At 43.3% G+C, this 17,483-nt stretch overlaps 1 protein-coding gene across 2 annotated transcripts in view; it reads left to right on the top strand.

The window, feature by feature from the left end:
* The window catches only part of PPM1H (protein phosphatase, Mg2+/Mn2+ dependent 1H), a 712,578-nt gene extending 696,714 nt beyond the window's left edge, over positions 1–15,864 (top strand). For both annotated transcript variants that reach the window (XM_085653356.1, XM_085653357.1), the window contains one exon: positions 5,382–15,864. In XM_085653356.1, coding sequence (XP_085509482.1) covers positions 5,382–5,529 — 148 coding nt within the window. In that variant the 3' untranslated portion in view covers positions 5,530–15,864. The remainder of the gene's footprint in view (positions 1–5,381) is intronic.
* Positions 15,865–17,483: the final 1,619 nt, after the last annotated feature.

Below are 17,483 nucleotides of genomic sequence, written 5' to 3'. Positions count from 1 at the left end.
CATCCCCCACAATGCCTATAACAGCATTTTATTGGATGCTCCAATCAGGGGCGTGTCATTGTGGGCCAATGAATGGGGGAGCAGGCACACCTCTGCACTTCCTTTGAAGCCTCCGAAGAAGCGATATAGCGAAACGCGTCAGGCATTGCAAAGGCTGCTTTAACCAACCTGCCAATTCGAAGCTGTCCATACCCTTGACTGAGGCTGGTAACCTCCGCCGTCCCCTCGAGTGCTGCTCAAGAAGGACTACCACTCATCGGCATACTAAGACGGCGGTCCGGCCGTCGAGAAAGCACCACCCCGTGATAAAGGGGGCCGTGAGGTCGGATGCACCGGCCTTGAAGCGGAGGAGCGGCGTGGGATTGAGGACGTTTCTTCGTGGCAGGGGTTCACTAAGGACTTTATCCCTGGCAGTAATTGTGCAAACGATAATTATAAAATGGTGAAATAAGTTGCACTACATCCCCCACAATGCCTATAACAGCATTTTATTGGATGCTCCAATCAGGGGTGTGTCATTGTGGGCCAATGAATGGGGGAGCAGGCACACCTCTGCACTTCCTTTGAAGCCTCCGAAGAAGCGATATTGCGAAACGCGTCAGGCATTGCAAAGGCTGCTTTAACCAACCTGCCAATTCGAAGCTGTCCATACCCTTGACTGAGGCTGGTAACCTCCGCCGTCCCCTCGAGTGCTGCTCAAGAAGGACTACCACTCATCGGTATATATATATATATATATATATATATATATATCGCTAAGGTCCGTGTCTGACCTTGACAACATTGTTGTAATTGGTATTTTGGCTGTGATATCTTTGTAGCATAATATTTAACATACAGTATTCTGGTAGTATAGGATAGGTAGATGTAGGTATGTTTTATGAGTTACTAGACGGCCCCTTCTGTCACATGGTATTACTTACGTTCCAGGCTGTTTGATAGACTCAGTGGGAAGTAACCTTACATGGCCATATATTTCCTAAAGATGTGATCCCCCATTCCATATTGAACAGATGCTCCACTTGTGTGGTCACATTTACAGTTCTCCTTGATCTTTCATAGTTGCAACAACCCTTCCAGTGGAGGTAAACACTTTTTGTTTCTTTCAACCAGGATGAGGGAGTTTATAGATAGACCTGAATGCAGCTTTGATTACACTGGATTCTGTCTTGGTCAATCTTCTGCTCACATTAGAAACCCTTACATAGTATATCACTCTCAGATTTTCCACCCAGACTCTGTGAACAGTATCTAGTACCACACATTCATAATTATGTGTGCCAGGGTGTGGTCACGAGCTAGTAGGGCTGTCTAGCTTTTCTCTTCAAAATAAAGTTTTGAGATCACCTATAGTAATGTGGATAGTCATCTGTGAGGGTGTTATCAAAAAGTAAAGGGCCAGGAAACACCACCAGTGTTAATCAACTCATTAATCGTGGAAAAAAATATCCAAAAAGAGAAAGTGTTTTCGCTAGCTGCACCGCTGTGAAGTTAGTACTTCTCTGAACTAATGGCGATGCGAATGTTTTTAATAGGACCCACTTTAGAACTAATTAAGTGTGTCTTTTTTAGGTTGCCCGATATAAATCACCCTAGCCTCTACTGTCCTGATGAAGACCCGCATGCAAGGACCTAATTTTCCTCATGCAACAGTCAGGTTGAAACTTTGACAATTTTGACATCCAAGCCTGGATTGACTATATATATACCCTTGAGGGGTGTGGTTTTGATCAAGTCACCACTCACTTTTGAACAAGAGGAAAAATAATAGTGTATAGATCTCTCCGACAGGCTTCTCGGCCTTGGCTAACTTTAGTTTTTCTGATCACTGCACACATGAGCACTTCTATAAACACCTTACGTTTCACTCTATTTAGAGCAACCACTAAAGAATAAACTCTAGGAGTTTTGTATATACTATGAATGATTTTGATATATAAAATCATGTTTGATTAGGATTTATTCATAATCCTGTTTCTCGCTCGCCTGCGTTGCAAATTAAATATTGCATTTCCTTTGGATTATGTGCCAGTAGGACCACATTGTTTTGCGTACCATATGCTACCCACGTCCTATGGACTTCTTGAGTTATCCCAATAATTTGTAACAATTCGCCTTAAAGCTGGCACTTAAAACCAGCTGTACATTCTAGTGGGTGACAGCTTAAAACAGATCCTATCCAATAGGCATGTTCTAATAGTCTGCATTTTTGAGACAGTTACAAGCTTGTTAGAATTATCTTTCAGACCTTAATAGGAATGCTAAACAAGCATTTGCAATGCAATAGGTCTCGCATTTGTGAGAGTTTAAGCTATTGGCATTGTAAATGACAATGCCTTTTATTTATGTTTTAAAAACCAAAACATAAATAAAAGGCATTTTCATTTACAATGCCAATAGCTCATACTCGCGTAAATGCGAGACCTACTGCATTGCAAATGCTTGTAATGTATATTGTACAGCTGCTTTTGTGCTCATTTGTAAATTAGCCAAACAGCCCCTACATGTGGAAGAGTGTCCTAAGTGTGTTGTTGACAATTAAGCACCGGTGCCCACCGGAAACCACCATCTCAAATTAAGCACTGCTTTGATTAGGGAAACAGAAACCTGTATTATCAAAGGATATCAGCAGGGATTCAAGTGGACCGGGTCTTGACGGTGCTCAGCACCGGCAATTCTTAAAAGGAGGTGTTGAGACAAGTCCCTATCGGCTCTCCATTTTTGCCATCACCCACAGCGTGAAAAAAATCTTAACTCTGCAGCAGTACCACCCTTCACTGCCTGTGATGTGACTTTAAACAAACTCACTATAATTCTTTCACTGGTTCATAATTTTAGCACTGTAGCATTTTCAATATTATATACTACGAAGCCATAGTAATTGCTTATTTATATTATGCAACTAACAACCAATGACAAACTCAATAGTCTTGGCTTACTGTAGGTTTAATGTTACTTGTATTTTATATACAAAAGCAATCATGCAGCAAACAACCACTCGGGTGGCACCCTATACTAAGCACAGATTTTAAGCTGAATTTTAAGCCACGCCGTTAATTACATCTGCCACGCCCCTTTGAGAGCCCCCCCACCCAGTTTCTTCATTCCACTTAAAGCGCTGGGTATCTGGATAATATCATTGTAGCATTCTTCCCTGTGAGTTCAATAACATGAGTATCCTTGATTTGGGAAATAAATACTATCACTTATTATTGCCCAGAGAACAAGGACAGAGCTCAATTGGTAATTGTAGTACTCCTTTCGTGCATTTAGTCTGTAGGTTGCATCTAATATTATAGCACTACTTGTAGGAACACGTCGCCCTAACAGGGCTTCAAAGGACCAGACATAGACAACAGGAATGCATTCCTCGTACGCATTTTCCACATTTTGTACCTTTTAAAAACAAGAAACGCATATTTTTATGGACTAGCACATGAGAATTTTGTTGGCATGTGACAAGAAAGATGTCGACTTTTGTGGCCGAGTGCTGTGAACCTGTTAGGGCTGAGTTAAAGGGGCTTCTCCTTAACAATATAGATAAATATGCAACCGAGCCTCGGGCGCTTCACTGCTTGCCTCGGGCACACTGGCATCTCGGAGTTAACAGCCCTCTCCGGAGCAGGTATTTTTGACCGATTATAAAATATTTAAGGGAAGGCTAACCTTGAAGGCATGTGAAGGCATGTTTCTAGCGCTCAGCTAGTTAAAGGAGGCCCAACAGTCCACAACCACCCAGGGAGCCGCAAAACATGCTTGCTTACAAGTTTATTAAAAAGGCCATGGCAACGCTGCTGGCTGATGTTTGGGAGGTGTGTTTTTTGCAGGCAAGCATTACGGGTGTCTTATTAATTAAATAATTAAATAATAGGGCATGGCAATTGCTGCTCAAAGCTATTTGGGGGGTGAGAGGGGTGTTCTTTATTATTTAGTATGCACATTTTTGAAAAAAAGAGAGGCTTGTTGTCAAAGGAAAAAAAAAGTTGTACTTACAGGATGCCTACCCGCAGCATGCCGCTTCTTATGCCCTGCAAGACTAAACACCAACACTTGTTTCCTGAAAGACGACATATGGTCGCTCTTGTAGATTAACAACACGGGCGCACATGAACAATGGCGGCCGCAGCCCCTCCCACTGTGCTTTAATTGAAGTTAAAAAAAATGCACTGTGCGGCCGTGTTGGTAAAGTAAAAAGACGATTTTGCGGAGGTCTCTCTCCAGCAGTAGAAAAAGGCATCGGCATCTTCATGTGATGTAAAATTAAACAAACACAAACAAAAAGCATACAGGCGCCTTATTGTTCTTTATTAGTTAGTATGCACATTTTTAAAAAAAAGAGAGAGGCTTGGTGTCAAAGGAAAAAAAAAGTTGTACTTACAGGATGCCTACCCGCAGCATGCCGCTTCTTATGCTCTGCAAGACTAAACACCAGCATTTGTTTCCTGAAAGACGACATATGGTCGCTCTTTTAGATTAACAACACGGGCGCACGTGAACAATGGCGGCCGCAGCCCCTCCCACTGTGCTTTAGTTGAAGTTAAAAAAATGCACTGTGCGCCTGTGTTGTTAATGTAAAAGGACGATTTTGCGGAGGTCTCACTCCAGCAGTAGAAAAAGACATCTGCATCTTCATGTGATGTAAAATTAAACAAACACAAACAAAAAGCATACGGGCGCCCTATGAAACAAGCGCTCGACATTGCCTTGTCCTCCCCGTGACCCCATGCGCCTCTGAGCTCCGTGCCTGCTTCACAGCTGTTGTGAAGACTTTTCTTATCTGCTTGTTAAATAAACAAGCAGATAAGAAAAGTCTTCACGACAGCCGTGAAGCAGGGGAGTCAGTCCGGGTGGGCCGGACCAAAAAGCCAAAGGGAGGCAACGAAAAACCCTCCTTCCCAATGGGAAGTCAGCGTTTACCATAAACGCTGACGCTACCCAATGGAAATGAGGGGCGGGGCTTCAAGCCCTTCTCTCAAAGTACTCATTAACAATAAATCTAGCTGAGCACGCTACACATGTGCGCAGCAACGCTAGGCGAGACCTAAAAAATAAAAATGCGTTATAAGTCTCGAGTGTGGCACAAAAAATAGATCGTGAATGAAGGAGGCCCTGAAAATTCCATATGTTGTCACATTTCTAAAGGAGAAACGAAATGTACAAGTAGCAAAACAGACTAGTGTGGCTGAGATAATGGACCATACTGGAGTCTGTCTACTAATGCATTGTGTGCCATTACCTGCCAAGAGATGGCAGAAGTGAGGAGGAGTGAGCATTTAAAATGTGTAACACACATGTTACTATTCCTCAAGTATGAAAAATGAAAGTTCCGGGTTTTTAATGCGATTTTCTCACAGCGGCCTGCTCTTTCTCTTGTCCTGCAGGTACACGCTGGCTGCTCAGGACCTGGTGATGCGGGCCAGAGGAGTGCTGAAGGACAGAGGCTGGCGGATAGCCAATGACCGGCTCGGCTCTGGGGATGACATCTCTGTCTACGTCATCCCGCTGATACACGGGAACTCGCTGCCATGAAGCCAGTGCACCAGGGAGGGAGTTGTTTTTAGAGATTCTTGTTAGAGCGCCACCGACCTTAGTTAGAAACGGTACAAAAAGGTCTCTTTCGAATGATGTCATCTTCACTGGCACGTGCCGCATGGAGAGGGTCTGTGCAGAAGGGCACAGGAGCTTTGCACAAGCACCTTTGACGGGTGTCTCCATGTTGTAGCTTCCCGTATGTATTTATGTCTTGATGCTCGACATGAGCGGATGCTGCTAGTGCGTCATGGATTTGTGACTTGTTTTGTTATGACCTCTCTATATATTCTGACCCAGGAGTGAGGTACCTTTAGTTTTTAGTGTGGCAGGGACAAATATATTCAGTTTATATGTTCATAAGAGGTACCAAGAATAATACGTCTTGTTAATAAAAACTAAAGTAATTGCTCTATTTTATTTAAGGTATTTAGGTACGTTTGGAGAGGTCTCCTGTAAACTCCGATAAGCGGATATGACATAGCGTAACACTATTATCTCCTTGGAAAGACATGCTCAACAATTTTTTTTTTTACCTTAAAACACCGTTTTATGTTAAATTAGTTGTTTTTATCAAGTACATGGTAAAAAAATGAAATTGTGTGGTGGCTGATAAGAACACATTGGAGGCCTGCTGTATATGTGCCATGATTCGCAAGGTGCCCATCTTCATTTCCTTTCGGGAATTAGATTGGCACGTAAAACTTGCACCTAGGAACTGAGCTCTGCTGTAAATGGTCAGGGGGCCCTCATTCATAATTATGAAGAAAACTCCTCTCTTTTATAGCCATACTGATGACACCTGGATTTTGCCTTTAATGTGAATTGTATCCATCACTTAACCAACTCAGTTCCTTCCCAACTCGCCTATTTCACCTTGTTTGCATTAAGTACCCTTTTCCTACCCCTGGACGACCTCCGCCCTCTAGCACCTGATAAGTGTGTTTATATATCTGCATCCTTTTGCCAGCACTTGAACTGTTGTTGCCAAAGTTCAAGGGAAATTCAAGTATTACCTTTCTATCATTCAAAGTGCCAATGTGCGCTACTGAGCAGTGAGCGCAAGGGGCAGAAAACACTGTTGAGAATGGGGAAGACTGCTTGAGAGAAACACTTGCTAAACATGAAGGTACTGGCTTCACCAGACGTCAGGCAGTTTTAGAAGTCATCTTTTTCATGGAGGGAAAGTGAACAGAAGTTTCCTAAGCAAGCTCAGAGAGGCGGTGTCAGTACCCAACAGGGAACTGTGGGAAGAGCGCAAACATCAGGCAACGGTAGTAGAGGCAAGAGGCGTGTACGGGGCGATGTAGCAGGAAGTGTGAACATGCAGAGCGATGCAGGTTTTTCAGAGGGTGGCAGGCGGGATTTAGTTGGAGTCCTACTAAAGTTGAGGCCCAGCCTTCTTACTTCACGTTAGCCCATGCAGAATAAATATATTTGAAGTCATCATGTTCCTTTTTGAGGGAGTGCAGAGTGCCTGGTGTTACTGCAGCGGTGTAATTCAAAATGATGGATTCCACCTGCAGAATGTGAGGAGGGGCCCCGGAGTCTCCTCTAACTCAAAAACATGAATTGGCCTTTTGCTCAATGGTGGGCCCTTGAAGGGCTGCTCCACGCCTTTACCACGCATTTAAGGTAAGTTCAGGGGTGTGGGTGGTCTCCCCCCACAAATACATTGTTTATAATTATAAATATATATAAAAACAAAGCATGGTAAAGGCATACGTTGTAAAAGCATAAGCGTTCAAAAAAAGTGGGGTAAAACATGTGTAGTAAAGGCATGCAGAGTATTTCCCTGCGTTCGTCATATAACCCTCCCCCCCCCCCCCCCAACCACCTCCCAAGATTAAAGTAATTTGCACCAGTCAGCAACATTGGAATAGCCACATTCATACTAGTAAAAGTGAGGGTTTATGGTGGCAGTCACAGGAAGTGATTAAATGATGGTAATTTGCTCCTAAATGTGCTCAAGCCGGGAAAGTTACTTTTATTTCAGACCATCAGTCCACCCAAAAAGCTACGATCAGAGTTGAAGGTCATGTTACATGGAATAATCGGCAGAAACCCTTCATGCAGCCCATCCTACCCAATGGCACTGTTGAAGCACCCACAACCTGGGGCAACAGAATATATTTCCACTCTCACCTGGATGGGCCTGCTTGGGCTATCACGGCCAATATCACTGGGGCCCTATTGCCCACAAAGCCTGTGTTATAGCCAATATTGAATATGGTATCAATATTGTTTCTATCTACTTCTACAGCAACCACAGCTCAAGCGTGGAAGTTGACAAGAGTTGTAGATGACCTTTGTTCTTACCATATTCAATTGAGTGGAGATCTGGCTTTTTTTCTCTCACCCATTAAGAAGTTAAAAACTACAACACCTCACTAAAGAGAGGAGGTCCAGCCCAGCCTCTTCCGGCCTCTGACAGCTGCGCGTCTTTTAAAATGCCAACAGCGTTTATGTCCTCCTCCTTAGCCACAGGAACCATGGGTCTTGTACTCCCACATACAGTGACCTGGCGTCCCATGCACCGGGTTGTGGAAGCACCTTTTCAAGCATCAACAGTGTTTACCGTGGAGACTATGGGTCTTGTAGTCCCCCCCCACACACACACACAGAATATGTCCTAGCATCCCCATTATCAATAATATGCCAGTGGTTGTTTTTGATTCCAATCCTTTTTGGATATCATTTTATACTTTATTGCTGCATTCAACTATTATGTTTTGTGTTTGTTAGTCATCTGCAAGAGGTTTGCTGCTATAATAGTAATGTCAACCTTTCCCTATACATACAATTGAATAATATTCTGGTACACTGGCGGCCATCCCATGTTGTTTGACAAGCAGTTTTATAATGCACTAGTACATGGTGGTGTGATTGGTATAGTAAGGGAAAGTGATGGTCATGTGGGTAAAGGAGCAGGTTGAACTTGCAACAGAAGCCTACATTAGCTCCTGAAGGACAGTAGTAAAGTAGTAAAGTAGCTGTCAATAATCACTGGACACCCGAAACCTAAAATCACCACAGAACGTGAGCTCCGAATATACGTTTATAGACTAGCTTCTTCAAGCATCTGAGCCATTTATTTGTGGGACCTGCCAGTGATGGATAGAAAGTGCATTAGAAGCCATTGCCTTTTATCTGCACTTGCTCCTGGTGGAGCAGGCGCATCTAGTCAGCATTATGATCTATGAACAACTGCAGTGGTTACTGGCTGCACACATTACAGCAGTTTGTGGAAACATTAGCTGAGAATGTGCCATTTTTATCATCAAGACACTGGGCTCACGAATAATCCTTGAGTCTTTTGGCCTATTTTATGACGAAGGGAACTATTCTTGTCACCGTTCAATGTAGTGAGGCCGTCGTCATAAACCGGATATCCTTGTTGATCCCCACATCACGTAATTCAGGTGATGTTGACGAATAACGTGATGAATGAACCATTTCATGGGTGTTGCTTCTGAAGCCTTTATTTCCCTGTGACAAGGTTAAGCCAAAAGGAGGGGTGGCTGCTAGATATGCAAAGAACGGTCTGGAAACGTGTTCTTTTCATTGGTAGGATGCAGACTTCCCTGGACATCAGAGGACTCCCTGGACCGCAGGCAGATGATGCGATGGTGATGGTGACTTGGGCAAAGGACTCTGCTTCGCGTAAGATGAAGTCTCTTAGGTCACTCCGATCCATGGCCACACTCCTCATTTCCACGCCTCGTAATATACTTATGAATTGAGAACTTTAATGTGAATTGCAATGTAAAGTTCTTGTCATGCTGTTGCAGGGATCCTTTTCCACCATATAAAGCTCTTGGCCCTCAAGGTGGGGTTGAATGGCCAACCAATGAAAACAGGCAGTTGATTGAAGAGATGCACATATGAACACACGGTGCACTGCCTTCCGTATGCAAGATGTGCTGCAGCCCAGGTCAGATTCCAGGCGTGTGAAGCCTCTTTCATCACGTTTCCATTTCTGCTCAAAAGAAAGAAGGAAAATAGGTGTGGGGAGCGAGAAAATGTCAATCAAAGCAAAATAATAGACAGCAAAGATGATTTGAGGGAAGGAGGAAAGCGTAACTCACATAAAGGGAAAGCTGACACAATGGGATGCAACTGAGGAGGGGCTGGTAACTGAAAACGGAACTATTCTGATATGCCACGGAAATCCCTATATTAGAATATCTGCCTCCTCTGATCAGACCCATCTGTGGCAATTTGTGAAGCTACAATCTCTGCAGGAGGGAACTAGGCAATTTGCACCGATGCCAGATCAGCTTGCCTTTTCTGAACTTTTTTTAAACCTCTTCCTTTTTTACTTCACTGTCTACTGTCATCTTATACGGCGTAAGCTTTCAAGGAAGGATCCACTGTGGAGATGAGGTGGACTGTGGGAAATGGAGGCCTGAGTTTTGCAACCTGTGGTCCTTAATTGCCAATCCTGCATGATCCTGGGCAAACCCAGTTCTCACCCTCTGAGTCCATACACCCACATTACAGACTGCTTAGAGCCAGGCTAAAACAGCAGCGATGAGCACTACTGCAATCAAAGCAAACAACCATTGGTTGAGGAGGATACCGCACTGTCTGCAGGCATCCTTTCAGACCTGCTTGTATATCACAGGATCAGGTGGGTATAACTTGAGGGTTACAGAATTAGGCGTTTTGTGTCAGACTCGGCATTTCATTGTTTAAAGATTGAGAAATGAGTACCACTTAGTTGGTAACAGTTATCAATATTGCCCTGATTACTTACTGTTAATCTTCATTACTCACACCCAGTCTTCTATATCACCGCCCTAACATCGGGATGTTTGCCTTATTGCACAGATTTACCTACGTTAACCGTAAAATAAACTTACGAACGAGTTATACCCCTGATCCCAATTTACACCCCACATCCTACCTGAGAGTCATAAACAGAGACTCCACCACCCAGGGTTCCTAAAATACCTATCACCTTAGCAGCCCTGTGGCCAAACCAGCTGGGCAAGGAGGGCACGTATCTAGGATTGTGATGAGGAAAACTAGGACTCAGAGTAATGAAGATTACCGGTAAATAATCGGGGCATTACCTCCTTGTCAGTCTTCTTCATGCCAGCATTTACGAGAGGACACACCAAAGTAGAGAATTCCAACCACTGGGATGCTGGGATAAAATGGGAACACCCAGTAACAGGCACTATTGCTGTAATCATTAAATGTGACTTTTTTTTAAAGCCAATAGACAGTAGCACACAGGGGACAGTATTTGTGGATTCACCACATACGAGACACTCTGCTTCCCACCTGCCCCTGGGATAGTATAATCATAGAAACAGGAATGCCCAGGAGATCATAATGAGCAAGTCTGTCAATAGAGAATGCCACCTCAAACAACAGACCCAGAAAGGAAATCAAGGAAGTAACCTATGAGGCTCATAGAACAGAGTGCACAAAGCCAGAAGCCAACTTGAATGTACCAAAGGGAGAGAACAGACATTTGAAGGATGGTAACTCCAAGTAGGCCATAGAGCTCTGTTACCATCTAAGAATGCAAGAGCTCCCTTTCTGCCACAGCAACCTAAAAGAGTTGGGAATTATCCAAACCTTTGCCATCACAGAAACACAACGAGAAGTACTGTAAAATAGGACTGTAAACCCCACCAGGAAAGAAAAGGTCAAAAGAGAACCTTGAGGATCAATTTTTAGGACATAAAGTGCAAGACGTGATGCAAGAACTCAAAGGGAAGAACTCTTACGTGGTAAAACAACAGGTTAACCTCTCTGCAAGGAGGAGAGAGACGGCAAGTACTCTGGAAAGCAAGGGACCAACAGGAAAATGGCCACTGGAAGCTCATTGAGAAGCATTACAAAATCTTAAAAAAGGCCTCTAAAGGAATCCAAGCAAACCAGTCCTGAATATACCTCAGTTACTTGTGAAAACAGCTAAATTCTTACAGGAGAAATGAAAGCCAAAACGCTCTCCTTTTTGTTTTCCTTTTAAATATACCTTATGGGACTTACTGTTTCATTTCAGCTGATTCACATGAACCACTGTGTGTATAAGAGATTAAACTGAGAAACTTCTGTATATAAATTTGGAGCAAAAGATCATTCCCTCCCCCCCCCCCCCCCCCCCCAAAAAAAAAAATCAACTCTGGCAGATGGTCTTCCAGGACAAAACCAGGAACCAACCCCATTGTATCGCTAAAAGGGACATGGAGAAGCTGTTAGGAAATGTGCACGTTTTCACTTCCTGCCTTGAAATGGGATGTATGATGGAATCATGCATGCCTTCACAATGCTTCTATTACCACGTATATACCTTTACAACGCAAATGTTTACCACGAAAATGTAAGTATTTCGCAATATAAAGTATATATATGCACCAGCTGTTTAGCGCAGCCCCCGCCGAAGGACCGTGTTGGTGAAAATATATATGTATATATATGTATATATGTATATGTATATATATATATATATATATATTATATATAAAATATGTTGTGAGAAAGGACGCATGAACGTCCGAAACGCGTCACCAGAGCTTGGCACAATAAACTAAAAGCGCCTTGTGAGTCCGAGCGTGCTGGAGCCTGTTTTTTAGATTGAGGACGGGCAGTGTAGAAGTAAAAATGCGTGTGTGTGTATATATATATATATATACACACACACACACACACACACATGTACATATATATGTAGAAATATATATATGTATTTGTGTAACCAAAGATTCTGCTTCTCCAGTATCTTCCCTTAACAGTAGGAATCAGGCGGCACCACAAGCATGGATTTATAGGTTTTAATTAATTTTCACTGACAGTGCATACACAACAGGAACAGTTGACACATTTTGGCGTTTGCCTGCCACAGGACCATCATTTGTGTGTGTATATATAGCTACATATATATATATATATATCTATATCTATTATCAACTGGCCGCAACCCCTAAACTCTCCCATCTTAAACCCTAAAAACACCCTTGCCACACAAATACCCTTACCCACCCTAAAAGTACCCTTGCCATTCAACTACCTTAACCCAACCTAAATCCTAAAAATACTGTTGCCACCCAAATACTCTTACCCATCCTAAAAACAGCATTGCCATCCAAATACTCTCCCCACCCCAAACTCTAAAAATACTCTTGCCGCCCAAATACCCTCACCCACCCCTAAATATAGTCACATATACACATACATACACTTACCTGCTAAATACGTTCCGTTGTAAAGGCATGCATGGTAAAGGTATATGCGTGTTAAACGTGTGTTATAAAGGCATATGCTTGGTAATGGATATGTGGTAAAGGTTTTGCGTGGTAATGACCGCGTTGTAAAGGCTGTTTCCCCTTGAATGTATAAGGGTCCATACTACTGGGGTTTGAAATCCTGAACCGTACGGTCTAAGAGGCAAGCACTGTACAAACTGAGACACATTATCTGACCAGGCAAACAAACGCCTAGAGTCTGGCTAGATCTCCCAGCAGTCACAGTGGCAGTCAGCAAGCCAAGGGTAAGAGATCTGAAACTTAGGCCTTCTCTCATTTGCACGCCCCCATGCAAATGAGAGAATGCCCCCTTGAAGAAAGCGCTGGCGCTTTATGTGTGCCAGTGCTATTGGTATTACAGAAGTGGCCGCACGTCCAATTAGTTCAATGCAAGTACACTAAAGTAACACCCAGAATGTAATAGGCTGTCATATAAAAGGGTGCAGAACAGCATTTGAAGAGTCCTGTGTTGTACCATTGTAAGGAGTGTATTTACCAAGACCACTGACTCCAAGCTCGGATTGGACACACTCAAATAAGAAAGATTTCAATATTGCCTCCAGCCAAGCCAGGTCTCCTCACTAGACCCTCTGACCCAACACGTCCCGAAGTGTTTTACCTGCAGGATTCTAACTGCAGCGCATGCGTTTTAGGTTTACGGTTGTATCCCGAGCTAAACTGCTCTCGTTGGGTAACTGTGCGAGGGGCACCACTGGCCTTCGCCTCTGAGGGGACAGCAGCTCGGAGGCACAGTCGGCCATGTCTGAGAGAAATGGCTGCCTGCCGCTGCCGTCACAGCGGGGAGAGCCGCGGCAGCAAGCGAAATGGGGGGGTCAAATGTTACTAACATTTCCAATTGATATTTCACTGCTATACTTTAACTGCACTAATATTACTTGTCATGCTTGTGTAATATTTTTAAAAACACTCCTGTCATTACAATTTGCAGTTCATTTAATAACCCTTTAACGGAGATTTTCCCTTCTCGCGTTAGAAGGGATCCAAGCATGTTATTTATTTATTATTTAAGCTTCTAGAAGGTTTTGGGCTTATTGCACGTCATTATGTCTGTGCAGAAGAAACACGTTGTGGTGTATGAGATGTCTCTCTTTGTAATAGCAAGCATCCACAAGAAGATATCCAACCACCTCTGGGGTGTTTCTCAAAGTGTGCACTAAGAGGGGTGGAAAAGTTGTTGAAAAGGCGAGCACCCAAATTAAAAAACATCCCTCCAACTACCATGGGAACTGCTGTTACTTACAGTTCTTGAAGCATGGAAATGAGAAAAAAAGAAGAACTTAAAATACCACAGCAGGTGCAGGCACCCATGCCTGAGGAACAGCAGGCACTCCACCTGCCTGGCCCGACACCAGAGGAGCTGCAAGCGTTCAGGTGACGTCAGCAGCAGGCAGGGTTGGCAGGGGAAAGCTCCCATCTACTGTCAGTCCCACCTGCACTGGTTCTCACTCCAAAGCACAGACACGCTTGCTGACACTGAGCAGGTTGAGAGGAGTTACCTCTGCCCAGTAAGCACAGCAACGCATCTGGCATTGATCCTTGGGTTCTATGGTAAACCAAATGGGGTTGTGGGGAGGCAGTGTTTTGCTTCTTACTTGGGTGCACTTGATTTATTATGACCACTTGTCTCAGTGGCTAACGAGAGGCACTGTGCTAAATTTACAGTTCTTGCAAGAGGTGTCCAATCCCAATTTCTGTGAAATATAAATCTCGCACTCAATCACTTCTATTAATTTCAAATCATAAAGCCGTACGGACAGGTGGAACAATATGGAACTTAGCGACGTTATGTTAGGGCCTTTTTGTTTGGCCGGGTTCATTTGGTAGCTTTGTGGCTTTCTTTAGAGTTTGCATTTGGCCTTTTGTATGCATTCTTGAAAGCATCAGCAAAAGCGGTCTTCATGGGTATGGCTCAAACAAAGATGGCGTGTTTGTGTTGACTACACTGAAGTTTTCTTTCTCTTTGATGCACATAAGTACTTAGAACACATCAAAGGTATGCTCCACACTTGCACGGGCATATGCTGCAGAAATGCAATACCCACCAGAGAACATTACGGCCTGTAGGACTTGGATACACTGGTTCCTTACTGAAGTCGCCACGAATGAGCAATCCGTACTGCAAAACATACAGGAGGGGATTGCTATGTCCCAAACACTGAAACGAATAGAACCATAAAAAGAATGGGATTACAGCTGCCTGCCGTGTGTGAAAGGCGTCTTGAGCTATATAAAATAAAAGGTAATTTGGTGCACACAAGTCTGTAACTGTTTATTATGATTTGTAATGTATCAGTATCCTTTAAATAGGTAAGGCTCAATGTTGCTTGTGTTGATAAACACAGTTTTGTGTTGGTTTCTGTACCATGCAGGAAAATGTCACTTCTCTGCCCAACCACCCAACTCATGCTTCGCTTGCTACAAAATATTCTTTGGTGCTCCACCCAAATTCAAGACACGGGCTTAAGCGTACTAGACACTGTCCTTTGTTGTAATCGTACACGGTATAGCTTTGTATTTCTTTTCATATGTCTTACATACAGATATTGTTAGATGTAGCTACCATATAGACGTTGAAAAGGCACTGCTGTAAGCGTTCTGTTATGTTCTGCCAGTGACGTACTTGAAGGAAGCCTTTGTTGCACATCTCAATACGTTGAGTTCTTCCATTGGTTCCCCTATCGATTTCGTGTTCATTTGAAGTAGCGCGCATTCTTTTTCAATCCAACGTTGACCTCAAGTGTCCAAAACAGAAGGAGTGTAGTATTTTATAGAACTGTACAATAGTCTGTTTCGTATGTACCAAATGAGAAAATGGAGATTTGGACCATGTTGGATAAAAATGTTTTGGACCAATGTTTCAGCTTGCTTTATGTGACTGTGAATGATGAACCATTTTTTGTAATCTGAGAAGACAAACAACTGTTTTAGTCAAAGGGATATATTTTGTGTTTTGGGAAAATTCGTTTACGTGTAAAATAGCAAAAGGAAAACCAATGAAGAAACGTACATGCTCAAGGAAGTTTTAAAAATACAGATCTATATTACATCTTCATTGTTGTACCTTGTGCTTTTTCTTTTGTACTTCGGGTCAATTTCTTTTAGAAAAATTAGGTGCTAAATGTAAGAAAAGAGGAGTGTTCATGATCGGATGCTGCAGTGTGTTCCAGGGAATGCATGCATGTAGAGCTGCAACTCCGAGGTGAGAAGGATGTGCAAGAATTATTGTTGCTTGATCCTGGGAAGAAAGTTTAGATAATAGGCTGCAGCGAGGTGTTGTATTCTTCTGCTTACTACATTGAAAGGTTTTTTGAGTTTTATTGCAAGAATAACAATGGAAAAACATGGAATATGTGACGAGCAATGTTTTTCCTAGTATTTTTGGAGTCACTTTTTAGGTTTGGGTTTTGAATGCCAATTTCAACAATGTTATGCCAATCATCTAGAGGTATGTGAGTAAGTGAGAATCAGAGTTGCATATATACTACCCCACCCTCATGATGACTATAGATAAAAATCCACCTAATGCGCAAATGACATCTTAGGCTTGGAGGAAGGTCGCAAAGCCCAATACCCCCCTGACGGCATCTCTGCTGGGACTGCCTGCAACACACTCTAAAGATCACAAACCAGAACAAGCCAAATACACAGAGACCTTCACACAACCAGAAGATGGAGCTTACCAGTACGGTACACCGCACATGGAAGACACTACACTACTCTCACACCTTTGCAACATCGGTCACCCCGGGGAGGGTACCCAGATCGAACTACCTACAAAACAAATTCTATAAAATGGATAAGACACATGGGGAGGTTACATAATTACAAAGAGACCTTTTCACAACCATTGTCAATGTTGCTCGGAATCTGATTCGGAAAAAGATCACAAGTAACACTGTCCCCAAAATTACTATCCATTGGAATTGCCTATAACACTTTCTCAGACCACCACCCAATAAGCTACCAGTACTCAGTTCCATTGTCATTCAATGCACCAAGAGTTATGGCTTATGACTGTAAAAGACAACAACCTCAACCAACACCACAACAGTGCCAAGGGGCAACAGTATTTAGCACCCAAGGAACTCCTCTAAAAACACGGGGCCCTGGGTAGTGACACAAACTGTAGATCTCTGCCTGTCAATTCTTGACTTCCAATGTGCGGGACAGTCCTAGTGGATTATACTGTACATGGAAGGGCTGTACTCTCGATCCTGGCAGCAACAGGCACCCGATGCAGCATAGGGCTGTTGCAGACTATTCCCACTGCCACCTGCACTACGCGGTTTTGCTTTGTGTGTAGTCATCTCACTAGCGTTTTGGGCCTCACCAATACTGATAAACAGTAGTCCAATTAAAAACCAGCTATTGATCTGGATGAAGTGGCTCTCTGTCCTACCCCAGGGGTAGCTTTGAAGGAATCTGTATATAGTACCACTATTTTTGGCAGGTTATTGATTTCACGCTCCACAAGGACTTGGGAATCTAAGCAAACGCCAAGCAATTTAACTTTGTGAGAGAGGAAATGTCTAAGCTTCTCTGATACAAGGAGGCATGGCCAAGCGGTCGATGATGGCGGACGTGTGAGCCTTTAGCTCCGCGCCAGCCGACTCAATTATCCTGTGTATTACCTGCCTACCCACAGTCCCGTGTGGGAAGAAACGAGGAGAG

The sequence above is a fragment of the Triturus cristatus genome, chromosome 4_1, assembly GCF_964204655.1.
Source record: "Triturus cristatus chromosome 4_1, aTriCri1.1, whole genome shotgun sequence".
NCBI classification, from domain to species: Eukaryota; Metazoa; Chordata; class Amphibia; order Caudata; family Salamandridae; genus Triturus; species Triturus cristatus.
This window is presented reverse-complemented; position numbering and strand designations above follow the sequence as displayed.